The sequence below is a fragment of the Scyliorhinus torazame genome, chromosome 12 (genome assembly GCF_047496885.1).
Source record: "Scyliorhinus torazame isolate Kashiwa2021f chromosome 12, sScyTor2.1, whole genome shotgun sequence".
NCBI lineage: Eukaryota > Metazoa > Chordata > Chondrichthyes > Carcharhiniformes > Scyliorhinidae > Scyliorhinus > Scyliorhinus torazame.
Window position 1 is genome coordinate 137,086,133 of NC_092718.1, and position 25,568 is coordinate 137,111,700.

The following is a 25,568-nucleotide window of genomic DNA, read 5'->3' on the forward strand; positions in this document are numbered from 1 at the left end:
CAACCATGGTTCCCTCACTCGACCATCTCTTCCCTGCCTGACAGTGACATACATATCAAGGACACGTAGCACCTGTTCCTTGAACAAGTTCCACATTTCATTTGTGTCCTTCCCTGCCAGCCTATGTTCCCAACTTATGCACTTCAATTCTTGTCTGACAACATCGTATTTACCCTTCCCCCATTTGTAAACCTTGCCCTGTTACACGCACCTATCCCTCTCCATTACTAAAGTGAAAGTCATAGAATTGTGGTCACTATCTCCAAAATGCTCCCCCACTAACAAATCTATCACTTGCCCTGGTTCATTGCCCAGTACTATATCCAATATTGCCCCTCCTCTGGTCGGACAATCTACATACTGTGTTAGAAAAGCTTCCTGGACACACTGCACAAACACCACCCCATCCAAACTATTTGATCTAAAGAGTTTCCACTCAATATTTGGGAAGTTAAAGTCGCCCAGGACTACTACCCTATGACTTTTGCACCTTTCCAAAATCTGTTTCCCAATCTGTTCCTCCACATCTCTGCTACTATTGGGGGGCCTATAGAAAACTCCTAGCAAGGTGACTGCTCCTTTCCTATTTCTGACTTCAACCCACACTACCTCAATAGGGTGATACTCCTCGATCTGCCTTTCTGCAGCTGTTATACTATCTCTAATTAATAATGCCACCCCCCACCTCTTTTACCACCCTCCCTAATCTTATTGAAACATCTATAACCAGGGACCTCCAACAACCATTTCTGCCCCTCTTCTATCCAAGTTTCCGTGATGGCCACCACAACGTAGTCCCAAGTACCGATCCATGCCTTAAGTTCACCCACCTTATTCCTGATGCTTCTTGCGTTGAAGTATACACACTTCAACCCATCTCCGTGCCTGCAAGTACTCTCCTTTGTCAGTGTTCCCTTCCCCAGTGCCTCATTACACGCTTTGGCGTCCTGAATATCGGCTACCTTAGTTGCTGGACTACAAATCCGGTTCCCATTCCCCTGCCAAATTAGCTTAAACCCTCCCGAAGAGTACTAGAAAACCTCCCTCCCAGGATATTGGTGCCCCTCTGGTTCAGATGCAACCCGTCCTGCTTGTACAGGTCCCACCTTCCCCAGAATGCGCTCCAATTATCCAAATACCTGAAGCCCTCCCTCCTACACCATTCCTGCAGCCACGTGTTCAACTGCACTCTCTCCCTATTCCAAGCCTCACTATCACGTGGCACCGGCAACAAACCAGAGATGACAACTCTGTCTGTCCTGGCTTTTAACTTCCAGCCTAACTCCCTAAACTTGTTTATTACCTCCACACCCCTTTTCCTACCTATGTCGTTGGTACCAATGTGCACCACGACTTCTGGCTGCTCCCCCTCCCCCTTAAGGATCCTGAAGACACGATCCGAGACAACCCTGGCCCTGGCACCCGGGAGGCAACATACCTTCCGGGAGTCTCGCTCGCGACCACAGAATCTCCTATCTATTCCCCTAACCATTGAATCTCCTACAACTATTGCTTTTCTATTTTCCCCCCTTCCCTTCTGAGCCCCAGAGCCAGACTCAGTGCCAGAGACCTGGCCGCTAGGGCCTTCCCCCGGTAGGTCATCCCCCCCAACAGCATCCAAAACGGTATACTTGTTTTGAAGGGGAACGGCCACGAGGGATCCCTGCACTGTCTGCCTGTTTGTTTTTTTCCCCGACTGTAACCCAGCTATTCTTGTCCTGTACCTTGGGTGTGGTTACCTCCTTGTAACTCTTCTCAATCACCCCCTCTGCCTCCCGGATGATCCGAAGTTCATCCAGCTTCAGCTCCAGTTCCCTAACACGGTCTTTGAGGAGCTGAAGTTGGGTGCACTTCCCGCAGGTATAGTCAGTGGGGACACCGGTGGTATCCCTCACCACCCACATCCTACAGGAGGAGCATGCAACTGGCCTAGCCTCCATCCCCTCTTACCTTACAGAATATAGCTGCCGTGTGGACTAACTAGATCTCCGCCCTCCGACCCTGCTCCCAGTCAGCTACACTTTCTGTAAACTCCTGGCTCCCTTCTCGCTCTTTGCGGAAATTAAATGAAAGGAGAACCTTACTCCCTCCTCACCTAACTCTCTCGGTCACCAAACTCTCACTATCGCACTCAAAATGCACCAAATTCAGCACTCAGTGCAAACAGGCTGCACGCATCACACCCATTGACCTACAGGCTACACGCATCACACCCCGTGACCTCCAGGCTGTCCGCATCACACCCAGTGACCTACAGGCTGCACGCATCACACTCAGTGACCTACAGGCTGCACGTATCACACCCCGCGACATACAGGCTGCACGCATCACACCCAGTGACCTACAGGCTGCACGTATCACACCCCGTGACCTACAGGCTGCACGCATCACACCCCGTGACCTACAGGCTGCACTTATCACACCCTGTGACCTACAGGCTACATGCATCACACCCCATGACATACTGGCTACACGCATCACACCTTGTGACATAAAGGCTACACGCATCACACCCCAGGACATACAGGCTACACGCATCACCCCCCACCCCACCCTGTGACATACAGGCTGCACAGATCACACACCCCGTGACATAGAAGCTGCACATATCACACCCCGTGACATACAGGCTGCACGTATCGCATCCCAGTGACATACAGGTTGCACGCACCACACCCCACCCTGTGACATGCAGGCTACACGTATCACAGTGACATACAGGCATCTCACCCCCCCCCCGTGATATAAAGGCGGCACAAAACACCTGCCTCCCCCCCCCCCCCCCCCCCCCCCCCCGGCCACCTACCCCCTCCCATGACATACAGGCTTCATGTATCACACACCCCCAGGACATATATGCTGCACGAATCACCTCCCCCCCCATCCATGATACACATGCTGCACATACCACACCCCGTGACATACAAGATGCCCATATCACCCCGCCGTGACATAGAGGCTGCACGCATCACACCCCGTGACATACAGGCTTCACGTATCACACCCCGTGACATACAGTATGCACACATCACACCCTGTGACACGCAGGTTGCACGCATCATCTCCACCCCACACCCCACCCCCCACCCCGACGACATACAGGCTGCACCTACCGCAGCCCATGACATACAGGCTCCTCGTATCACACCCCGTGACATACAGGCTTCACGTATCACACCCCGTGACATACAGTATGCACACATCACACCCTGTGACACGCAGGTTGCACGCATCATCTCCACCCCACCCCCCACCCCGACGACATACAGGCTGCACCTACCGCAGCCCATGACATACAGGCTCCTCGTATCACACCCCGTGACATACAGGCTTCACGTATCACACCCCGTGACATACAGTATGCACACATCACACCCTGTGACACGCAGGTTGCACGCATCATCTCCACCCCACCCCCCACCCCGACGACATACAGGCTGCACCTACCGCAGCCCATGACATACAGGCTCCTCGTATCACACCCCGTGACATACAGGCTACACGCATCACACCCCGTGACATACACGCTTCATGCATCACTCCGTGGCATACAGGCTGCACGTTTCACACCCCGTGACATACAGGCTGCACGCATTACACGCGGTGACATACAGGCTGCACGCATTACACGCTGTGACATACGGGCTGCACTCATCAGATCCCGAATGGTATGTTGCCTCTCGGGTGCACGGGTCATGGATGCCTCAGATCGGCTGCAGGGCATACTGAAGGGGGAGCGTCAACAGTCAATTGTCGTGGTGCATATAGGCACCAGCGATATAGGTAAAAAACGGGGTGAGCTCCTACAATCAGAATTTAGGGAGTTAGGAGATACGTTAAAAAGTAGGACCTCATCCCGTTGATGAAGCTTGATAAAGTTTCCCATGGCAGGTTGATGGAAAAAGTGAAGTCGTATGGGGTTCTTGTGATAGATCTCATCCGGCCCCAGGGCCCTGTCTACCTTAATGAAATTTAGGATACTCAACACTTCCTCCTTTGATATATTGACGTTCTCTATAGCGTTCACACTCCTATCCCTGACCTAAACATTCGTCATGTTCTACTCCCTGGTGAATACCGATACAAAGTACTCATTAAGGATTTCACCCACGTCCTGTGGCTCCACACGTAACTTCCCTCCATTGTCCTTGAGTGGGCCTTATCTTTCTCTTGCTATCCTCTTGTTCCTAATATGCATAAAAAGCCTTCGGATTCTCTTTGCTAAAGACATTTCGTGGCCCCTTTTAGCCCTCCTAATTCCATGTTTCAGTTCCTTCCGACTTTCACTGTGCTCCTCAAGGGCTTCGTCAGTTTTTAAGATGCCTAGACCGGCCGTATGCTTCCTTTTGACTAGGCTTACAATTTCCCTCGTCTTCCGTGGTTGCCGAATCCTGCCGTTTCTGTCCTTCATTTATGCAGGGACATGCCTGTCCTGCACTTCAATCAATTGGCTTTTAAAAGCCGCGGGGCTTTTAAAGTGGGAACTTGTCAGATGTGGATTTGCCCTCAAATAGCCGCTCCCAATCCACATTCCACAGATCCTGTCTAATTTTGATGTAATTGACCCTCGCCCAATTAAGCACCATCACGCGCGGGCCATATCCGTGACGACCAAAATCTTATAGAATTATGGTCACTTAGCCCAAAATGCACCCCCACTGAAACATCAATCACCTGGCCTGGTTTATTCCCCAACACCAAGTATGGTATGGTCCCTTCCCTGGTTGGACTGTCAACATACTGTATCAAAAAGCCCTCTTGGACACATCTGTCAAATTGCTCTCCATCCGAGCCCCTGGCTGTAAGGGACTCTCAGTCAATATGAGGAAAGTTAAAATCACCCATCACAACTCTCATGCTTCTTTCACACCTTTTCAGTATCTGATACACAGCTGCTGCTCTGTCTCCTGCTGACTGCGGGAAGGTCTATAGTGCACTCCCAACATTATGATTTCGCTCTTCTTATTCCTGAATTCCACCCATCATACCTCACTACAAGATCTCTCCAATGTGTCCTCCTTCAACACACTCCCTGTGACATACAGGCTGCATATTCCACACCCAATAGAGAGGCTGCACATATCACACCCCGTGATGTACAAGCTGCATAAATCACATCCCATGACATACAAGCTGTAAATATTTCACCCGTGACTTGCAGGCTCCATATATAGCATCCCCTGACATATAATAATAATAATCTTTATTGTCACAAGTCACCATATTCCGGCGCCTGTTCGGGTTCAGAGAGGGAAAATTCAGAACGTCCAAATTACCTGACCGTGCCTCTTTCAGGACTTGTGGGAGGAAACCGGAGCACCCGGAGGAAACCGACACAGACACGGGGAAAACGTGCAGACTCCAGACGGACAGAGACCCAAGCTGGGAATCGAACCTGGGACCCTGGCGCTGTGAAGCCATTGTGCTAACCACTATGCTACCGTGGCAAAAGGCTGCATATATCACAGCCAACATGCAGGCTGCATATATCATATCATGTAACATATAAGTTGCATATACCATACCCTGCGGCATACAGGCCATATCCACCACACCCAGTAACACACAGGTTGCATGTATCGCATCCCGAGACAAAGAGGCTACATATATCGCACCCCATGATATACAAGATGATTATGTCTTACCCTGTGACATTCAGGCTGCACATACTACACCTAGTGACGTAGAAGCTCAATGTACCACACCCAGATTCTACGGGCTGCTTATATCACACCCAGTAACATAGTCTGAGTATAGCACACAATAACGTAAAGGATGCATATATCATGCCATATTACATACAGGCTGTATATATAACATCCCATGACATGCACGGTGCATATATAGTTTCCTGTGACATACAGGCTGCGTATATCCCTGCAGATTGGAGGGTAGCTAATGTCACTCCAATATTCAAAAAGGGAGGTAGAGAGAAAGCAGGGAATTATAGACCAATAAGCCCAACATCGGTAGTGGGGAAAATTCTTGAAACCATTATCAAGGACATTACAGCGGAACATTTAGAAAGCAGTGGCAGGATCAGTCAGAGTCAGCATGCATTTATTAAGCGGAAATCATGCTTGACAAATCTGTTGGAATTCTTTGAAGATGTAACCAGTACAGTTGACAAGGGGGAGCCAGTCGATGTGGTATATTTGGACTTTCAGAAGGCGTTTGATAAAGTCCCGCATTAGACATTATTGTGCAAAATTAAAGCGCATGGGATTGGGGATATGTATTGAGGTGGATAGAAAACTGGTTGGCAGCGAGGAAATAAAGAGTAGGAACTAATGGGTCCTTTTCAAATTGGCAGTCAGTAACCAGTGGGGTACCACAGGGATCGGTGCTACTCACAATATATATTAATGATTTGGATGAGGGAATGAAATGTAACATCTCAAAGTTTGCAGATGATACCAAGTGACGATAATTGTGACGAGGATGCAGGGATCCTACAGCATGATCTGGACAGGTTGGGCGAGTGGGCAAATCAATGGCAGATGCAGTATAATTTGGATAAGTGTGAGGTTATTCACTTTGGAAGCAAAAACAGGAAGGCAGATTACTACCTGAATGGTTGTAAATTGGGAGAGGGGAGTGTGCAGCGGGTCCTGGGTGTCCTTGTGCATCAGTCGTGGAAGGTAAGCATGCAGGTGCAGCAGGCGGTAAAGAAGGCTAATGGTTCATTGCGAGAGTTTTCGAGTATAGAAGCAGGGATGTGCTGCTGCAATTGTACCGGGCCTTGGTGAGGCCACACCTAGAATAGTGTGTGCAGTTTGGTCTCCTTTTCTGAGGAAGGATGTTCTTGCTCTCGAGGGAGTGTAGCAAAGATTTACCAGACTGATTCCAGGGATGGTGGGACGAGGAGATTTTGACTAGGTTAGGATTGTTCTTGCTGGAGTTCAGAAGAATGAGGGGAGGTTCTCATAGAATTTACAGCGCAGAAGGTGGCCATTCTGCCCAAGTCTGCATCGGCTCTTGGAACGAGCACCCTACCCAAGCCCACACTTCCACCCTATCCCCATAACCTAGTAACCCCACCCAACACTCCCAACACTAAGGGCAATTTTGGACACTAAGGGCAATTTAGCATGGCCAATCCACCTAACCTGCAGTCTTTAGACTGTGGGAGGAAACTGGAGCACCCGGAGGAAACCCACGCAGACACAGGCAGTGACCCAAGCTGGGAATCGAACCTGGGACCCTGGAGCTGTGAAGCAGTTGTGCTAACCACCATGCTGCCCACCACCATGCTACCGTTCTCAGAGAGACTTATAAAATTCTAACAGGACTAGACAGGGTAGATGAAGGGACGATGTTACCAATGATGGGTGTGTCCAGAACCAGGGGTCACAGTCTGAGGATTCAGGGTAAATAATTTCGGACAGAGATAAGGAGGCATTTCTTCACACAAAGAGTGGCGAGCCTGTGGAATTCATTACCACAGGAAGTAGTTGATGCTAACACATTGAATATATTCAAGAGGCGGCTAGATATAGCACTTGGAGCGAATGGGATCAAAGGCTATGGGGAGAAAGCAGGATTAGGCTATTGAGTTGGATGATCAGCCATGAACGAGATGAATGACGGAGCAGGCTCGAAGGGCCAAAAGGCCTCCTCCTGCTCCGATCTTCTATGTATCTATGTATATTGTACCCCGTAATGTTCAGACTGCATATACTACACACCTTGACATACAGGCTGCAGAGACCATACCTGGTGAGTACAAGTTAGATTGACTAACTCCCGTGTCTCTTAAAATTGTGAATTCTTTACCTGCTCTTTCTGGTACGAGTAAACTTTACCGACACAAGAATTTTTTTTTTCAGAGATCTGGCACCTTCTTATCAATCACATCTTGATCAGGCTGTACAATCTTTTGCACCTCCTTCACTTCAATTGGGCTTTCCTTTACCACTTTAACAAACCCCACTGTCTTATCAAAGAACAAAGAAAAGTACAGCACAGGAACAGGCCCTCCGGCCCTCCAAGCCTGCGCCGACCATGCTGCCTGTCTAAATTAAAATCTTCTGCTCTTTCGGGGTCCTGATCTCTCTATTCCCATCCTATTCATGTATTTGTCAAGATGCCCCTTAAACGTCACTATCGTCCCTGCTTCCACCACCTCCTCCGGCAGCGAGTTGAAGGCACCCACGACGCACTGTGTAAAAAACTTGCCTCGTACATCTCCTCTAAACCTTTCCCCTCAGAAATGGCAGGTGATTATGAATTAGTCCATAAATCAAAGCTTGGTTTCCGACATCAGTTTCAGTCTGTGAGGGATAGAAACTGGGGACATGAGAAATACTCAAGTGGGAGCGGTAAAGGAAATCTGATGGGAGTGTTATGGGCCAGGGTTTAGAGAACCCCAAAGTGTATCATGGAGTTCACCTGACCCACAACTTTTACCAGATTGTGGTATGGGGAGCACACGGCCCACTCTACAGGTATGGTACAGCAGAAATCGAAAAGTATTTTTTAAAGCAAAACAATGTTTATTCTATGAACTCAAGTTAACATTTTTAAAACATAGTGAACATCTTAGCAACTATTAATTCAAATACAACCCCCAAAGAAGATAACACTAAGTAATCCTTAAGCTGTCCTTTTAACATCCAGAAGACTTTTAAAAAAAAACTTTTAACAAGAGCACATAAGGTTAAAGTCACTACTGAAAGCAGTTATTAGTTTTAAACCACCACAGGATCGATTTACATTCTTCAGATTACAGAGAGAGACGCTAATTCACCTTCTGGCTGTGACTGCAGCTATCCAGCTCTGAAAACGATACTAAAACACACACTGCAGCAAACAGCCTAAAACAAAAGTAAAAAGCTGACAGACAGCCCAGCTTATTTATATACAAATACATTTATAAACACCCATTTCTTAAAGGTACTCTCACATGACACCTCCCCTCAAGAAAAAAAATAAACCATCAACTTCAGGATGGTTTCATTTTTCATCTTTTCACTGTCTTTAAGAAATGCATACAGTAAATATACTTTTTTGTTTCAAAAAACACACGCAAACAGGTATAATAATATAGTCCATTTCTTTTTTTTTCTTCTTCCTCCAACGGAAATTGCTTCCATTCATCACATTCGCGACAAAGCATCGGCCATCACGTTTTCTCATCCTGCCACATGTACTATTTATAAATGAAATGGCTGTAACAATAAACTCCAGCGAAACAGCCTTGCATTGTTATTATATGGAATCACTCCAAAAACATCAGTGGATTATGATCAGTATATATAACGGTGTCAGGCGCATTACTGGTCACATAAATGAGAAAATGTTGCAAAGCTAGCACCAAACTCAATGTCCCTTCTCTTTTTAAAAAAAAAATATATATTTATTAAAGTTTTTTAACAAAATAATTTTTTCCCCTTACAAACAATAAACCCCTCCCCCGTAACAAAATAACACAAAATCGCCCTGAGCAAGATATATACATGGTAAGATGATATATTTACAGAGCTTTATACACTGGCTCTCACCCGTTCGTGCCAGTTTCCCCCACCCTCCATGTTATCCCCCGCTCGACCGTCCCCTCAAGCAATCTCTCGTTTCCCCCCCCCCCTCCCACCCCCCAGGGTTGCTGCTGCTGCTGACCGACCTTCCTCTAACGCTCCGCGAGGTAGTCTAGGAACGGTTGCCACCGCCTGTAGAACCCCTGCGCAGACCCCCTTAAGGCAAACTTAATCCTTTCCAACTTTATGAACCCAGCCATGTTGTTTGTCCAGGCCTCCACGCTAGGGGGCTTCGCCTCCTTCCACATTAGCAAGATCCTTTCGCCGGGCTACCAGGGACGCAAAGGCCAGAATGCCGGTCTCTTTCGCCTCCTGCACTCCTGACTCGTCCACTACTCCAAATATTGCTAGCCCCCAGCTTGGCTTGACCCGGACTTTCACCACCTGAGATATTGCTCCTGCCACTCCTCTCCAGAACCCCTCCAGTGCCGGGCATGACCAAAACATATGGACATGGTTCGCCGGGCTCCCTGAACACCTTCCACATCTGTCTACCCCAAAGAATCTACTCAACCTCACCCCCGTCAAGTGCGCTCTGTGAACCACCTTAAATTGTATCAGGCTGAGCCTGGCACAAGAGGAGGAGGAATTGACCCTACCCAGGGCATCCGCCCACAAACCTTCCTCGATCTCCTCCCCCAGCTCCTCCTCCCATTTACCCTTCAACTCTTCTGCTAGCGCTTCCCCCTCTTCTTTCATCTCTTGGTGTATTGCCGAAACCTTGCCCTCCCCGACCCATACACCCGAGATCACCCTATCTTGAACTTCCTGTGTCGGGAGCAGCGGGAATTCCCTGACCTGTCGCCTCACAAAAGCCCTCACCTGCATATATCTAAAGGTATTTCCCGGGGGTAACTCGAACTTCTCCTCCAGTGCCCCTAGGCTCGCAAATGTCCCGTCGATGAACAGGTCCTCCATTCTTCTAATCCCCGCCCGGTGCCAGCCCTGGAACCCCCCGTCCATCTTCCCCGGGACAAACCGGTGGTTACCTCTGATCGGGGACCACACCGAGGCTCCCACAGCACCCCTATGCCGTCTCCACTGGCCCCAGATCCTTAACGTTGCCGCCACCACCGGGCTCGTGTACTTTGATGGCGAGAGCGGCAACGGTGCCGTCACCAGCGCCCCCAAGCTCGTTCCTTTGCAGGACGCCATCTCCATCCTCTTCCATGCCGCCCCCTCCCCCTCCATAACCCACTTACGGATCATCGCCACGTTTGCTGCCCAGTAGTAGCTGCGCCAGCCCTCCTCGATCCCTATTGCGCTCCAGGAACCCTCTCCTTACCCTCGGGGTTTTGTTCGCCCACACAAACCCCATAATACTCCTACCTACTCTCTTGAAAAAACCTTTGATGATCACGATGGGGAGGCACTGGAACACAAACAAAAACCTCGGAAGGACCACCATTTTTACCGACTGCACTCTACCCGCCAACGAGAGCGGCAACATGTCCCATCTTTTGAAGTCCACCTCCATTTAGTCCACCAACCTCGTCAGATTCAGTTTATGTAGGGCCCCCCAGCTCCTGGCTATCTGGATCCCCAGATACCGTAAACTCCCCTCCGCCCTCCTCAGCGGTAGGTCCCCTATCCCTCTTTCTTGGTCCCCTGCCTGTAGTACAAAAATCTCGCTCTTCCCTACATTGAGCTTATAGCCCGAGAACTCCTGAAAGTCTGCATGACCTCCACCATCCCCTCCATTGGGTCCGCCACGTACAGCAGCAGGTCGTCCGCGTATAGTGATACCCGATGCTCCTCTCCCCCGCGGACTATCCCCCTCCATTTCTGAGACTCCCTAAGTGATATGGCCAAGGGTTCGATCGCCAATGCAAACAACAGGGGGGACAGAGGGCACCCCTGCCTCGTTCCTCGGTACAGCCGAAAGTACTCCGACCTCCGCTGGTTCGTCACCACACTTGCCACCGGGGCGCTGTAAAGGAGCTTAACCCAGCTAATAAACCCTCCCCGAACCCAAACCTACGCAACACCTCCCAGAGGTACTCCCACTCAACTCGGTCAAAGGCCTTTTCCGTGTCCATGGCTGCCACTATCTCCGCCTCTCCCTCCTCCGATGGCATCATTATCACGTTTAAGAGCCGCCGCACATTCGTATTTAATTGCCTGCCCTTTACAAATTCCGTCTGGTCCTCATGTATCACCCCCGGGACAGTCCTCAATCCTCGTGGCCAGCACTTTTGCCAATAGCTTAGCGTCCACATTAAGGAGCAAAATTGGCCTGTATGATCCACATTGCAGTGGGTCCTTGTCTCGCTTCAGAATCAAGGAAATTGTCGCCTCCGACATTGTCGGGGGCAGGGTCCCCTCCTCTCTTGCCTCGTTAAAGGTCCTCACTAGTAGCGGGGCCAACAGGTCCGCATACTTTCTATCGAACTCCACCAGGAACCCGTCCGGCCACGGGGCCCTCCCCGCCTGCATGCTCCCCAAACCCTTACTCAGCTCCTCCAACTTGATTGGTGCCCCCAAACCAACCAGCTCTCGCTCCTCCACCCTCAGGAACCGCAGTTGGTCCAGGAATCTTCCCATCCCCTCTTCTCCCCCTGGGGGCTGGGATCTGCACAGCTCTTCATAGAAGGCCTTGAATACCTTGTTTATTTCCGTTGCACTCTGGGCCAAGGCTCCCCCACCATCTTTGACTCCCCCTATTTCCCTCGCTGCCGCCCTCTTACGGAGCTGGTGTGCCAGCATCCGACTGGCCTTTTCCCCGTACTTGTAGGTCGCCCCCCTGCGCCTTCCTCCACTGTGCCTCCGCCTTTCCCGTGGTCAACAGGTCAAACTCCGTCTGGAGCCATCACCTTACCCCAAGTAATCTTTCCTCCGGGGCCTCTGCGTATCTCCTGTCCACTCGCAAAATCTCCCCCACTAACCTCTCCCTTTCCCTGCCCTCGGTCTTCTCCCTATGAACCCTGATGGAGATTAGCTCTCCCCTGATCACCGCCTTCAACGCCTCCCATACCACCCCCACTCGCACCTCCCCGTTGTCGTTGGCCTCCAAGTACCTTTCAATACCTTTTCCCAAAGGTAGGGGAGTCTAAAACTAGAGGGCATAGGTTTAAGGTGAGAGGGGAGAGATTCAGAAGGGCCCAGAGGGGCAATTTCTTCACTCAGAGGGTAGTGAGTGTCTGGAATGGGCTGCCAGAGGTAGTAGTAGAGGCGGGTACAATTGTGTCTTTCAAAAAGCATTTAGATAGTTACATGGGTAAGATGGGTATAGAGGGTTATGGGCCAAGTGCGGGCAACTGGGACTAGCTTAATGGTAAAAACTGGGCGGCATGGACTGGTTGGGCCGAAGGGCCTGTTTCCATGCTGTAAACTTCTATGATTCTATGATTCTATGATTCTATAATACACCCCCTCACCCCGCCTCATCTGCCAGCAGTCCCACATCCAACCGCCACAGCGGGCATTGGTCCCTCTCCTCTCCCAGCCCCACTTCCACCCAGTGCGGGGCATGGTCCGAAACGGCTATGGCCGAATACTCCGTCCCCTCCACCCTCGGGATGAGCGCCCTGCCCAGCACAAAGAAGTCTATCCGGGAGTTTGCCTTGTGCACGTGGGAGAAGAAAGAAAATTCCCTGGCCTGCGGTCTTGCAAACCTCCATGGGTCCACTCCCCCCATCTGGTCCATAAACCCCCTGAGCACCCTGGCCGCCGCCGGCCTCTTTCCAGTCCTTGATCTGGAGCGGTCTAGTGCTGGGTCCAGCACTGTGTTAAAGTCCCCTCCCATTATCAGTCCTCCTACCTCCAGGTCCGGGATGCGCCCCAACATGCGCTTCATAAATCCAGCATCATCCCAGTTCGGGGCGTATACATTTACCACCACCACCCACGTCCCTTGCAACCTACCACTCACCATCACATATCTCCCTCCATTGTCCGCTACGATAGTCTTGGCCTCAAATGACACATGTTTTCCCACCAGAATTGCCACCCCTGTTTTTCGTGTCCAGTCCCGAGTGAAATACCTGTCCTACCCATCCCCTTCTTAACCTAACCTGGTCCGCCACCTTCAGGTGTGTCTCTTGGAGCATAGCCATGTCTACCTTATAGTTACCCAAAGCATGGACATACAGTACGCTAACAGCCCCAGCGATCTAACTCTCACTGAGGCAATCTCCAATTCTCTTGTCCTTTTTACATCCAGTCGCTCTCCAACTACTTCGCAACCCCAAAACTGGCCACTCCCAACCAGGTATAGTCCAGCAACATGAACCAGCACAATCACAGGACCGAATGGAACCCCCCCCACCCCGCCCATTTTCCCCCCACAACCGTCCAAAGCTAACAGTGCACCTGCTAGTGGCCGTTCACCCCATTCCTCAACACCAACAGCCACCAGCCACCCACCCCCCCCCCAACGGTGCCAACTCCACCATCGCTGACAGTTCAGTGGTTGGGGTTCAAAGTGCTTGGCCCTGATGCCATGGACATGCCCGTTCCGGGCTGACCTACCTGCCAAAGTCACAGAGCTTGAGGACTGCAGTCTCGGGATCCACTAACAAATTCTGAGGTTTAATGTCTCGATGACACACGCCCTGGGAATGGATGTACGCTAAACTGCGGAATAACTGGTATATGTACACCTGTGAGGGCAGGGCAGAGAGTTTAAATGTTACACACACTCATTTCTGCAGCTTGCCTACAACATAAAACTCAAAATCTCAACTGCACGTGTAATAATGCTGCTAAAGCACATATTGTATACCCTGACTGAAAGTCCACATCTTGCTCAGTCTACCCCTGCGCTAAACCCCAGAGTAGTTCCAGGACTTCAGAATAAACACCTGAAAAAGCAAACATCTCTTCAATACATCAAGTAACATTGCAATGTACCGCTGTAAATTACAGTCACCATGCAGTGCAGCCATTCAATGAGGCCACTCCAGCAACTCTGGCACAGCAGCATCGCCATAGGATCAGAGGGTCAGCCCCGAGGGAAGCTCCGCACTGACAGACGGCCAGTCCCAAAGGGAGCGCCGCACTGACGGAGGGTCAGCCCCGAAGGGAGCTCCGCACGGTCGGAGGGTCAGCCCCGAAGGGAGCTCCGCACTATCGGAGAGTCAGCCCCAAAGGGAGCTCCGCACGGTCAGAGGGTCAGCCCCAAAGGGAGCTCCGCACGGTCAGAGGGTCTGCCCCGAGGGAAGCTTCGCAGGGTCAGAATGTCAGCCCCCGAGGGGAGCTCTGCACGGTTGGAGGGTCAGCCCCGAGTCGAGCGCCGCACAGGCAGAGGAGACTGCACCATGGGGGCTCCGCACAGACGGAGGGACTGCACCGTGGGAGGTTCGCACAGTCGGCGGCGCGGGAGGGACGGCGGCGCGGGAGGGACGGCGGCGCGGGAGGGACGGCGGCGCGGGAGGGACGGCGGCGCGGGAGGGACGGCGGCGCGGGAGGGACGGCGGCGCGGGAGGGACGGCGGCGCGGGAGGGACGGCGGCGCGGGAGGGACGGCGGCGCGGGAGGGACGGCGGCGCGGGAGGGACGGCGGCGCGGGAGGGACGGCGGCGCGGGAGGGACGGCGGCGCGGGAGGGACGGCGGCGCGGGAGGGACGGCGGCGCGGGAGGGACGGCGCAGTGGGTGCTCCGCCCAGTGAGAAGGTCTGCCCCGAGGGGAGCTCCGCACAGTCGGGGGGACTGCACCGTGGGAGCTCCGCACAGTCGGGGGGACTGCACCGTGGGAGCTCCGCACAGTCGGGGGGGACTGCACCGTGGGAGCTCCGCACAGTCGGGGGGACTGCACCGTGGGAGCTCCGCACAGTCGGGGGGGACTGCACCGTGGGAGCTCCGCACAGTCGGGGGGACTGCACCGTGGGAGCTCCGCACAGTCGGGGGGACTGCACCGTGGGAGCTCCGCACAGTCGGGGGGACTGCACCGTGGGAGCTCCGCACAGTCGGGGGGACTGCACCGTGGGAGCTCCGCACAGTCGGGGGGACTGCACCGTGGGAGCTCCGCACAGTCGGGGGGACTGCACCGTGGGAGCTCCGCACAGTCGGGGGGACTGCACCGTGGGAGCTCCGCACAGTCGGGGGGACTGCACCGTGGGAGCTCCGCACAGTCGGGGGGACTGCACCGTGGGAGCTCCGCACAGTCGGGGGGACTGCACCGTGGGAGCTCCGCACAGTCGGGGGGACTGCACCGTGGGTGCTCCGCACAGTCGGGGGGACTGCACCGTGGGAGCTCCGCACAGTCGGGGGGGACTGCACCGTGGGAGCTCCGCACAGTCGGGGGGGACTGCACCGTGGGAGCTCCGCACAGTCGGGGGGACTGCACCGTGGGAGCTCCGCACAGTCGGGGGGGACTGCACCGTGGGAGCTCCGCACAGTCGGGGGGGACTGCACCGTGGGAGCTCCGCACAGTCGGGGGGGACTGCACCGTGGGAGCTCCGCACAGTCGGGGGGGACTGCACCGTGGGAGCTCCGCACAGTCGGGGGGACTGCACCGTGGGAGCTCCGCACAGTCGGGGGGGACTGCACCGTGGGAGCTCCGCACAGTCGGAGGATAGTACAAGGCAGGTGCTGCACTGTCATAGAGTGTAAGTGATGGCGCTCTGCAGGATGGCAGGATTGTCGTTTGAGGAGAGAGTGGGTCAACTGGGCCTGTATCACTGGAATTTAGACGAATGAGAGGGGATCTGATTGAAATGTATTACATTCTGACAGGGCTGGACAGACTGGATGCAGGGATGTTGTGTCCTCTGGCTGGCGGGAGTCTAGAACCAGGGGTCACAGTCTCAGGATGCGGAGTTAGGCCATTTAGGATGAGGAAAAATTTCTTCACTCAGATGAACCTGTGGAATTCTCCACCATGGAAACTGCGGAGGCCAAGCCACTCAATACATTCCAGAAGGAAATTAGTCTCTAAAAGTGTCAAAGGGTTTGGCGAAAGAGAGCGGTTGTATGGGGTTGAGATAGAGGATCAGCGATCATTAATTGCATGGTGGAACTGGCTCAAAAGGGCTGAATGTCCTCCTCCTGCTCCTATTTTCTATATTTCTATCTTTCAAAGGGTCAGTACTGAAGGAGTGCGACAGCCTTTTGGATTTGACGTTAAACTGAGGCTCGGTTTGCCTCCTCTGATGAGTGTGAAAGATCCCAAGGTATCAGTGGAAATGAAGAAATGGGATGGTGACGGCCCGGCCCTCGGGCAGCATCACACAAATAGCTGCGTTGGCCATTCACCTCTCCACTGTTTGTGAATGTTCACCAAACCAGGGCTTCAACGGAGTGAAACTCTCATTGAAACACAAGGCTAGAGTGGGGGATGGGATGGCACCGGCACACACCAGTTTTGCCTTGGGAGGGGGCGGAGGGCTGGACAACCCAACTTTCTTGGGGGCGCGCGAGATGTTCCCAGCCTCGTGTTGGATGGGGTAGCAGGAAAGGGGGAAGGGTTCACTGACACCAGCGAGAATGCTGAAGAGGACATCAACACTCACCTTGACGTAGATCATAGGGATGGATTGCTTGGCCTTACTGAAGTGCCGTGCGACTCGATAAACCGTCTCCGGAACGTAGTCTAGAACCAGATTTAAGTAAACCTCATCTTTCTGTTGAGCACAAAAAACATCTGCAGTATTTACCACAGACACCCAGTCCTCTAATAGAGGGGCTGCCCTGTCCGGTTGAGACCCCGACCGGGTCAGGCCAGGCCAGGCAGCAGCCCGGCCGAACCCACAATCCGGGCAGGCAGGGGGCAGTCCGGTTGGGAAACCGACCCTGAGCAGCGGAGGGGGCAGCCTGCCCACCCTAGACCCCGGCACAGACGGTGTCCCTCCCCCCCTCCCCCTGCATTTCCCCCCCATCCGCTCACGCTCGCCCCCGCGCCCCCCTCCGCCCGTCACCCACCCCCCCTCCCCTCGCCCCCGCACCCCCCCCCTCCCCTCGCCCCCGCACACCCCCCCCCCTCCCATCGCCCCCGCACCCCCCCCCTCTCCGCTCGCCCCCGCACCCCCCCACCTCCGCTCGCCCCCGCACCCCCCCCTCCGCTCGCCCCCGCACCCCCCCCTCCGCTCGCCCCCGCACCCCCCCTCCGCTCGCCCCCCGCACCCCCCCCTCCGCTCGCCCCCGCACCCCCCCCTCCGCTCGCCCCCGCACCCCCCCCTCCGCTCGCCCCCGCACCCACCCCCTCCGCTCGCCCCCGCACCCACCCCCTCCGCTCGCCCCCGCACCCACCCCCTCCGCTCGCCCCCGCACCCACCCCCTCCGCTCGCCCCCGCACCCACCCCCTCCGCTCGCCCCCGCACCCACCCCCTCCGCTCGCCCCCGCACCCACCCCCTCCGCTCGCCCCCGCACCCACCCCCTCCGCTCGCCCCCGCACCCACCCCCTCAGCTCGCCCCCGCACCCACCCCCTCAGCTCGCCCCCGCACCCACCCCCTCAGCTCGCCCCCGCACCCACCCCCTCAGCTCGCCCCCGCACCCACCCCCTCAGCTCGCCCCCGCACCCACCCCCTCAGCTCGCCCCCGCACCCACCCCCTCAGCTCGCCCCCGCACCCACCCCCTCAGCTCGCCCCCGCACCCACCCCCTCAGCTCGCCCCCGCACCCACCCCCTCAGCTCGCCCCCGCACCCACCCCCTCAGCTCGCCCCCGCACCCACCCCCTCAGCTCGCCCCCACACCCACCCCCTCCGCCCACACCCACCCCCTCCGCCCACACCCACCCCCTCCGCCCACACTCACCCCCTCCGCCCACACTCACCCCCTCCGCCCACACTCACCCCCTCCGCCCACACTCACCCCCTCCGCCCACACTCACCCCCTCCGCCCACACTCACCCCCTCCGCCCACACTCACCCCCTCCGCCCACACTCACCCCCTCCGCCCACACTCACCCCCTCCGCCCACACTCACCCCCTCCGCCCACACTCACCCCCTCCGCCCACACTCACCCCCTCCGCCCACACTCACCCCCTCCGCCCACACTCACCCCCTCCGCCCACACTCACCCCCTCCGCCCACACTCACCCCCTCCGCCCACACTCACCCCCTCCGCCCACACTCACCCCCTCCGCCCACACTCACCCCCTCCGCCCACACTCACCCCCTCCGCCCACACTCACCCCCTCCGCCCACACTCACCCCCTCCGCCCACACTCACCCCCTCCGCCCACACTCACCCCCTCCGCCCACACTCACCCCCTCCACCCACACCCCGTTACCTTCCCACTCCGCCCACACCCCGTTACCTTCCCACTCCACCCACACCCCTTTACCTTCCCACTCCACCCACACCCCCATCACCTTCCCCCTCCGCCCACACCCTCCTCCTCCGCCCGCACCCAGTCACCTTCCCCCTCCGCCCGCACCCTCCCCCTACACCGTCACCTTCCCTCTCCACCCGCACCCTCCCCCTCTGCCCGCACCCAGTCACCTTCCCTCTCCGCCCGCACCGTCCCCATCCTCCCGCACCCAGTCACCTTCCCTCTCCGCCCGCACACACCCCCTCCGTCCGCACCCACCCCCTCCGCCCGCAGCCCGTCACCCACCCCCTCCGCTCGCGCCCACCCCCTCCGCCCTCAGCCCGTCACACTCCCTCTCTGCTCGCGCCCGCACCCTTCCGTTCACGCCCGCACCCTCCCCCTCCGCCCGCAGCCCGCCTCCCACCCTCTCCGCCTGCACCCTCCCCCTCCCCCTCCGCCCACACCCAGTTACCTTCCCCCTCTGCCCGCACCCTCCACATCCGCACGCACCCAGTCACCTTCCACTCCGCCCGCACCCTCACCCTCTGCCCGCACCCTCCCCATCCACACGCACCCAGTCACCTTCCCCCTCCGCCCGCACCCTCCCCATCCGCACGCACCCAGTCACCTTCCCCCTCCGTCCGCACCCTCCCGATCTGCACGCACCCAGTCACCTTCCCCCTCCGCCCGCACCCTCCCCATCCGCACGCACCCAGTCACCTTCCCCCTCCGCCCGCACCCTCCCCATCCGCACGCACCCAGTCACCTTCCCACTCCGCCCACACCCTCCCCATCCGCACGCACCCAGTCACCTTCCCTCTCCCCCCGCACCCTCCCCATCTGCACGCACCCAGTCACCTTCCCACTCCGGCCACCTCCTCCCCCTCTGCCCGCACCCAGTCACCTTCCCTCTCCCCCCGCACCCTCCCCATCTGCACGCACCCAGTCACCTTCCCCCTCCGCCCGCACCCTCCCCATCTGCATGCACCCAGTCACCTTCCCACTCCACCCACACCCTCCCCATCCGCACGCACCCAGTCACCTTCCCTCTCCCCCCGCACCCTCCCCATCTGCACGCACCCAGTCACCTTCCCACTCCGGCCACCTCCTCCCCCTCTGCCCGCACCCAGTCACCTTCCCTCTCCCCCCGCACCCTCCCCATCTGCACGCACCCAGTCACCTTCCCCCTCCGCCCGCACCCTCCCCATCTGCCCGCACCCAGTCACCTTCCCTCTCCCCCCGCACCCTCCCCATCTGCACGCACCCAGTCACCTTCCCCCTCCGCCCGCACCCTCCCCATCTGCACGCACCCAGTCACCTTCCCACTCCGCCCACACCCTCCCCCTCTGCCCGCACCCAGTCACCTTACCTCTCCGCTCGCACCCTCCCCATCCACACGCATCCAGTCACCCTCCCTCTCCACCCGCACCCTCCTCCTCCGCCCGCACCCCGTTACCTTCCCTCTCTGCCCGCACCCCGTCACCCTCCCCCTCCACCCAGTTACCTTCCCTCTCTGCCCGCACCCTCCCCCTCCGCCCGCACCCCGTTACCTTCCCTCTCTGCCCGCACCCCATCACCCTCCCCATCCGCCTGCACCCAGTCACCCTTCGCACGCACCCCTTGACCCACTCCCTCCATCTGCACCCCGCCACCCTCCCTCTCCGCCAGCACCCTCCACCTGCACCCAGTCACCCTCCCTCTCCGCCCGCGCCCTCCCCCTGCACCCACACCCCGCCACCCTCCCTCTCCGCCTGCTCCCTGACACCCTCCCACTACCCACATGTCTTCACCCTCCAGCTCGTACCTTGTCACCACTGGAATAGAAGTAGTATCTGAGCCGGACAATATTAGTGTGATCCAATTTACGCATAATCTGTAATTCCCGGTTCTGTAGGAAGGGGGATACAAAATCAAACAATTCCAACACTGGCATGGAACATAGTCACACTTTGTGAGCCGAGAGCATTTAAGAGGGCACTCTCTCTCATCCAGCAGAGGGCAGTAGAGCGGAGCTGCTGAATGGTGTTGCAAGGGAAATTTGCATACCTCCGTCGTGGTCACCCTAATTTGAAGGTAGTTTGTGGAGGAGCTGTTGTCAAGTGACACTTAAACCCGAAACACTTCTTCAGTGTTGCCCTCCCTACCCCCTGCTCCACCAAAAAAAAAAACAACCGCTGTGAAGATCAAGAGGTAGGCTCAAGGTCAGTGACTGGTAAGTAGTGTTTCTGTTTTCTTTTTCTTTTCATTGGTGTATTGATATATTTTTTTCTTTGTTGTTTATTTATTTATTTAATTGTTTTTTGTAAATTGTAATTGTTGAAGTTAACCGAAGGTTTAAGACATGGCAGGAGATCTCAGGCCCGTGTCATGCTCCTCGTGTGCGATGTGGGAGCTCAGGGACACGTCCACTGTCCCTGGCTCCTTCACGTGCAAGAAGTGTGTCCAGTTGCAGCTCCTGTTAGACCGCTTGACGGCTATGGAGCTGCAGATGGACTCACATTGGAGCATCCGCGATGCTGAGGACGTCGTGGATAGCACGTTTAGCGAGTTGGTCACACCGCAGGTGAAAGGTACTGAGGGAGATATATGTTGCCTCCCTGGTGCAAGGGTCAAGGATGTCTCGGAGCGGTTGCAGGACATTCGGGGGGGGGGGGGTGAACAGCCAGCTGTTGTGGTGCACACAGGCACGAACGATAAAGGTAAAAAACGGGATGAGGTCCTACAAGCTGAATTTAGGGAGTTAGGAGTTAAACTAAAAAGTAGGACCTCAAAAGGTAGTAATCTCAGGATTGCTACCAGTGCAACGAGCTAGCCAGAGTAGGAATGTCAGGATAGATAGGATGAATGCGTGGCTCGAGAGATGGTGCAAGAGGGAGGGATTCAAATTCCTGGGACATTGGAACCGGTTCTGGGGAGGTGGGACCAGTACAAACCGGACGGTCTGCACCTGGGCAGGACTGGAACCGATGTCCTGGGGGGGTGTTTGCTCGAGCTGTTGTGGAGAGTTTAAACTAATGTGGCAGGGGGGTGGGAACCGATGCGGGAAGTTGGAAGGTAGTAAAACAGGGACAGAAACAAAAGGCAGTAAGGGGGAAAGTATAAGGCAGAGAAGACACAGTCAAAAGTCAAAAATGGCGACAGTACAAGGTACAGTGACTGAGGGGAGCTCAGTGAATAGGACCAGGAATACTAAAAGGAATAAAACGGGAAGTGAAAATATTAATGGTAAGCGACGCGGCAGGTTGTTACATGAAGATATGGGTACAACGACAAGGAAAATTAGGAGAAAGGTTAAGAGGAAATATAACTTAGGAGAGGTTACTGATAGAGGTGTTAGGATTCAGAACAGAGGTAAAAAAAGCCAACATAAGTGTACTTTACCTGAATGCTCATAGTATTCGAAATAAGGTAAATGAGTTGATGGCGCAAATCATCGTGAATGACTATGATTTAGTGGCCATTACTGAAACATGGTTAAAGATGGTCACGACTGAGAGTTAAATATCCGAGGGTATCAAACTATTCGGAAGGACAGAGTGGATGGTAAGGGAGGTGGTGTAGCTCTGTTATTTAAGGATGATATCTGGGCAACAGTAAGGGATGACATCGGTGCTATGGAGTATAAGGTTGAATCCATTTGGGTGGAAATCAGGAATAGTAAAGCGAAAAAGTCACTGATAGGAATAGTCTATAGGCCACCAAATAGTAACATTATGGTGGGGCAGGCAATAAACAAAGAAATAACTGATGCATGTAGAAATGGTACAGCAGTTATCATGGGGGATTTTAATCTACATGTTGATTGGTTTAACCAGGTCGGTCAAGGCAGCCTTGAGGAGCAGTTTATAGAATGTATCCGCGATAGTTTCCTAGAACAGCATGTAATGGAACCTACGAGGGAACAAGCGGTCCTAGATCTGGTCTTGTGTAATGAGACAGGATTGATTCAGGATCTCATAGTTAGGGATCCTCTCGGAAGGAGCGATCACAATATGGTGGAATTTAAAATACAGATGGAGGGTGAGAAGGTAAAATCAAGCACTAGTGTTTTGTGCTTAAACAAAGGAGATTACAATGGGATGAGAGAAGAACTAGCTAAAGTAGACTTGGAACAAAGACTTTATGGTGAAACAGTTGAGGACCAGTGGCGAACCATCCAAGTGATTTTTCAGTGCTCAGCAAAGGTTTATACCAACAAAAAGGAAGGACGGTAAAAATCGACCGTGGATATCTAAGGAAATAAGGGAGAGTATCAAATTGAAGGAAACAACATACAAAGTAGCAAAGATCAGTGGGAGACTAGAGGACTGGGAAATCTTTAGGGGGCAACAGAAAGCTGCTAAAAAAGCTATAAAGAAGAGTAACATAGATTATGAGAGTAAACTTGCTCAGAATATAAAAACAGATAGTAAAACTTTCTACAAATATATAAAACAAAAAAGAGTGGCTAAGGTAAATATTGGTCCTTTAGAGGATGAGAAGGGAGATTTAATAATGGGAGATGAGGAAATGGCTGAGGAACTGAACAGGTTTTTTGGGTCGGTCTTCACAGTGGAAGACACAAATAACATGCCAGTGACTGATGGAAATGAGGCTATGACAGGTGAGGACCTAGAGAGGATTGTTATCACCAAGGAGGTAGTGATGGGCAAGCTAATGGGGCAAAAGGTAGACAAGTCTCCTGGACCTGGTGGAAAGCATCCCAAAGTGCTAAAAGAGAAGGCGAGGGAAATTGCAAATGTACTAGTGATAATTTACCAAAATTCCCTAGACTCTGGGGTGGTCCCGGCAGATTGGAAATTAGCAAACGTGACACCACTGTTTAAAAAAGGTGGTAGGCAGAAAGCGGGTAATTATAGGCCAGTGAGCTTAACTTCGGTAGTAGGGAAGATGCTGGAATCCATCATCAAGGAAGAAATAGCAAGGCATCTGGATGGAAATTGTCCCATTGGGCAGATGCAGCATGGGTTCATAAAGGGCAGGTCGTGCTTAACTAATTTAGTGGAATTTTTTGAGGACATTAACAGTGCGGTAGATAACGGGGAGCCAATGGATGTGATATATCTGGATTTCCAGAAAGCCTTTGACAAGGTGCCACACAAAAGGTTACTGCACAAGATAAAGAGGCATGGCATTAAGGGGAAAGTAGTAGCATGGATAGAGGATTGGTTAATTAATAGAAAGCAAAGAGTGGGGATTAATGGGTGTTTCTCTGGTTGGCAATCAGTAGCTAGTGGTGTCCCTCAGGGATCAGTGTTGGGCCCACAACTGTTCACAATTTACATCGATGATTTGGAGTTGGGGACCAAGGGCAATGTGTCCAAGTTTACAGACGACACTAAGATAAGTGGTAAAGCAAAAAGTGCAGAGGATACGGGAAGTCTGCAGAGGGATTTGGATAGGCTAAGTGAATGGGCTAGGGTCTGGCAGATGGAATACAATGTTGACAAATGTGAGATTATCCATTTTGGTAGGAATAACAGCAAAAGGGATTATTATTTAAATGATAAAATATTAAAACATGCTGCTTTGCAGAGAGACCTGGGTGTGCTAGTGCATGAGTCCCAAAAAGTTGGTTTACAGGTGCAACAGGTGATTAAGGCGGCAAATGGAATTTTGTCCTTCATTGCTAGAGGGATGGAGTTTAAGACTAGGGAGGTTCTGCTACAATTGTATAAGGTGTTAGTGAGGCCACACCTGGAGTATTGTGTTCAGTTTTGGTCTCCTTACTTGAGAAAGGACGTACTGGCACTGGAGGGTGTGCAGAGGAGATTCACTAGGTTAATCCCAGAGCTGAAGGGCTTGGATTACGAGGAGAGGTTGAGTAGACTGGGACTGTACTCGTTGGAATTTAGAAGGATGAGGGGGGATCTTTTGGAAACATAAGATTATGAAGGGGATAGATAGGATAGATGCGGGCAGGTTGTTTCCACTGGCGGGTGAAAGCAGAACTAGGGGGCATAGCCTCAAAATAAGGGGAAGTAGATTTAGGACTGAGATTAGGAGGAACTTCTTCACCCAAAGGGTTGTGAATCTATGGAATTCCCTGCCCAGTGAAGCAGTAGCGGCTCCTTCATTAAATGTTTTTAAGATAAAGATAGATAGATTTTTGAAGAATAAAGGGATTAAGGGTTATGGTGTTCGGGCCGGAAAGTGGAGCTGAGTCCACAAAAGATCAGCCATGATCTCATTGAATGGCGGAGCAGGCTCGAGGGGCCAGATGGCCTACTCCTGCTCCTAGTTCTTATGTTCTTTTGGACACAGGTCCCACACACATTCTCACCTTGAACCTCTTATCCTGTAGGACCTTCTTGATGGCGACCAATTCACCCGACTCCACCAGCTTCGCCTGGTATACAACCCCAAAAGAGCCATTGCCGATCACTTTAATATCTGTGTAGGACACCTCCTGGGGGATATCTGACCCCTGCCCTGGTGTGGCCACGACCGTTGTGACCTTACCACCATCTCCTGCAGGGAAAAAAACAAGTGACTGTTGAACACCTACAGCTGCCAGCAGAACAATGACAAAGTGGCTGAGACCAGGAGGGGGGCTCCGGGAGTTGAGGGGGGGCTCGAACCAGCTGCGTGACAGGTCAAAGAAGATCTATAACCACCTGGGAGTCTGATGGAGGAGGGGCATTAACCAGCGGGGAGACCGATGGAAGAGGGGCTTTAACCAGCGCGCAGACTAATCGAAGAGGGGCTTGATTTAGCGGGGAGACTGATCGAGGAGGGGCTTTATTCAGCGGGGAGACTGATCGAGGATTGGCTTTAACCAGCAGAGAGAGTGATCGAGGAGGGGCTTTAACCAGCGGGGAGACTGATCGAGGAGGGGC

General features: G+C 53.9%; 1 protein-coding gene across 1 annotated transcript in view; it reads right to left on the reverse strand.

Moving 5' to 3' along the window:
- Positions 1-25,568, reverse strand: part of LOC140387104 (glycogen synthase kinase-3 beta-like) — a 79,579-nt gene that overhangs the window by 26,851 nt on the left and 27,160 nt on the right. Inside the window, exons 3-6 of the mRNA XM_072470113.1 lie at positions 25,013-25,200; positions 20,534-20,617; positions 16,987-17,097; positions 14,007-14,137 (exon numbers count right to left, since the gene is read on the reverse strand). Of these exons, the coding sequence (XP_072326214.1) occupies positions 14,007-14,137; positions 16,987-17,097; positions 20,534-20,617; positions 25,013-25,200 (514 nt within the window). The remainder of the gene's footprint in view (positions 1-14,006; positions 14,138-16,986; positions 17,098-20,533; positions 20,618-25,012; positions 25,201-25,568) is intronic.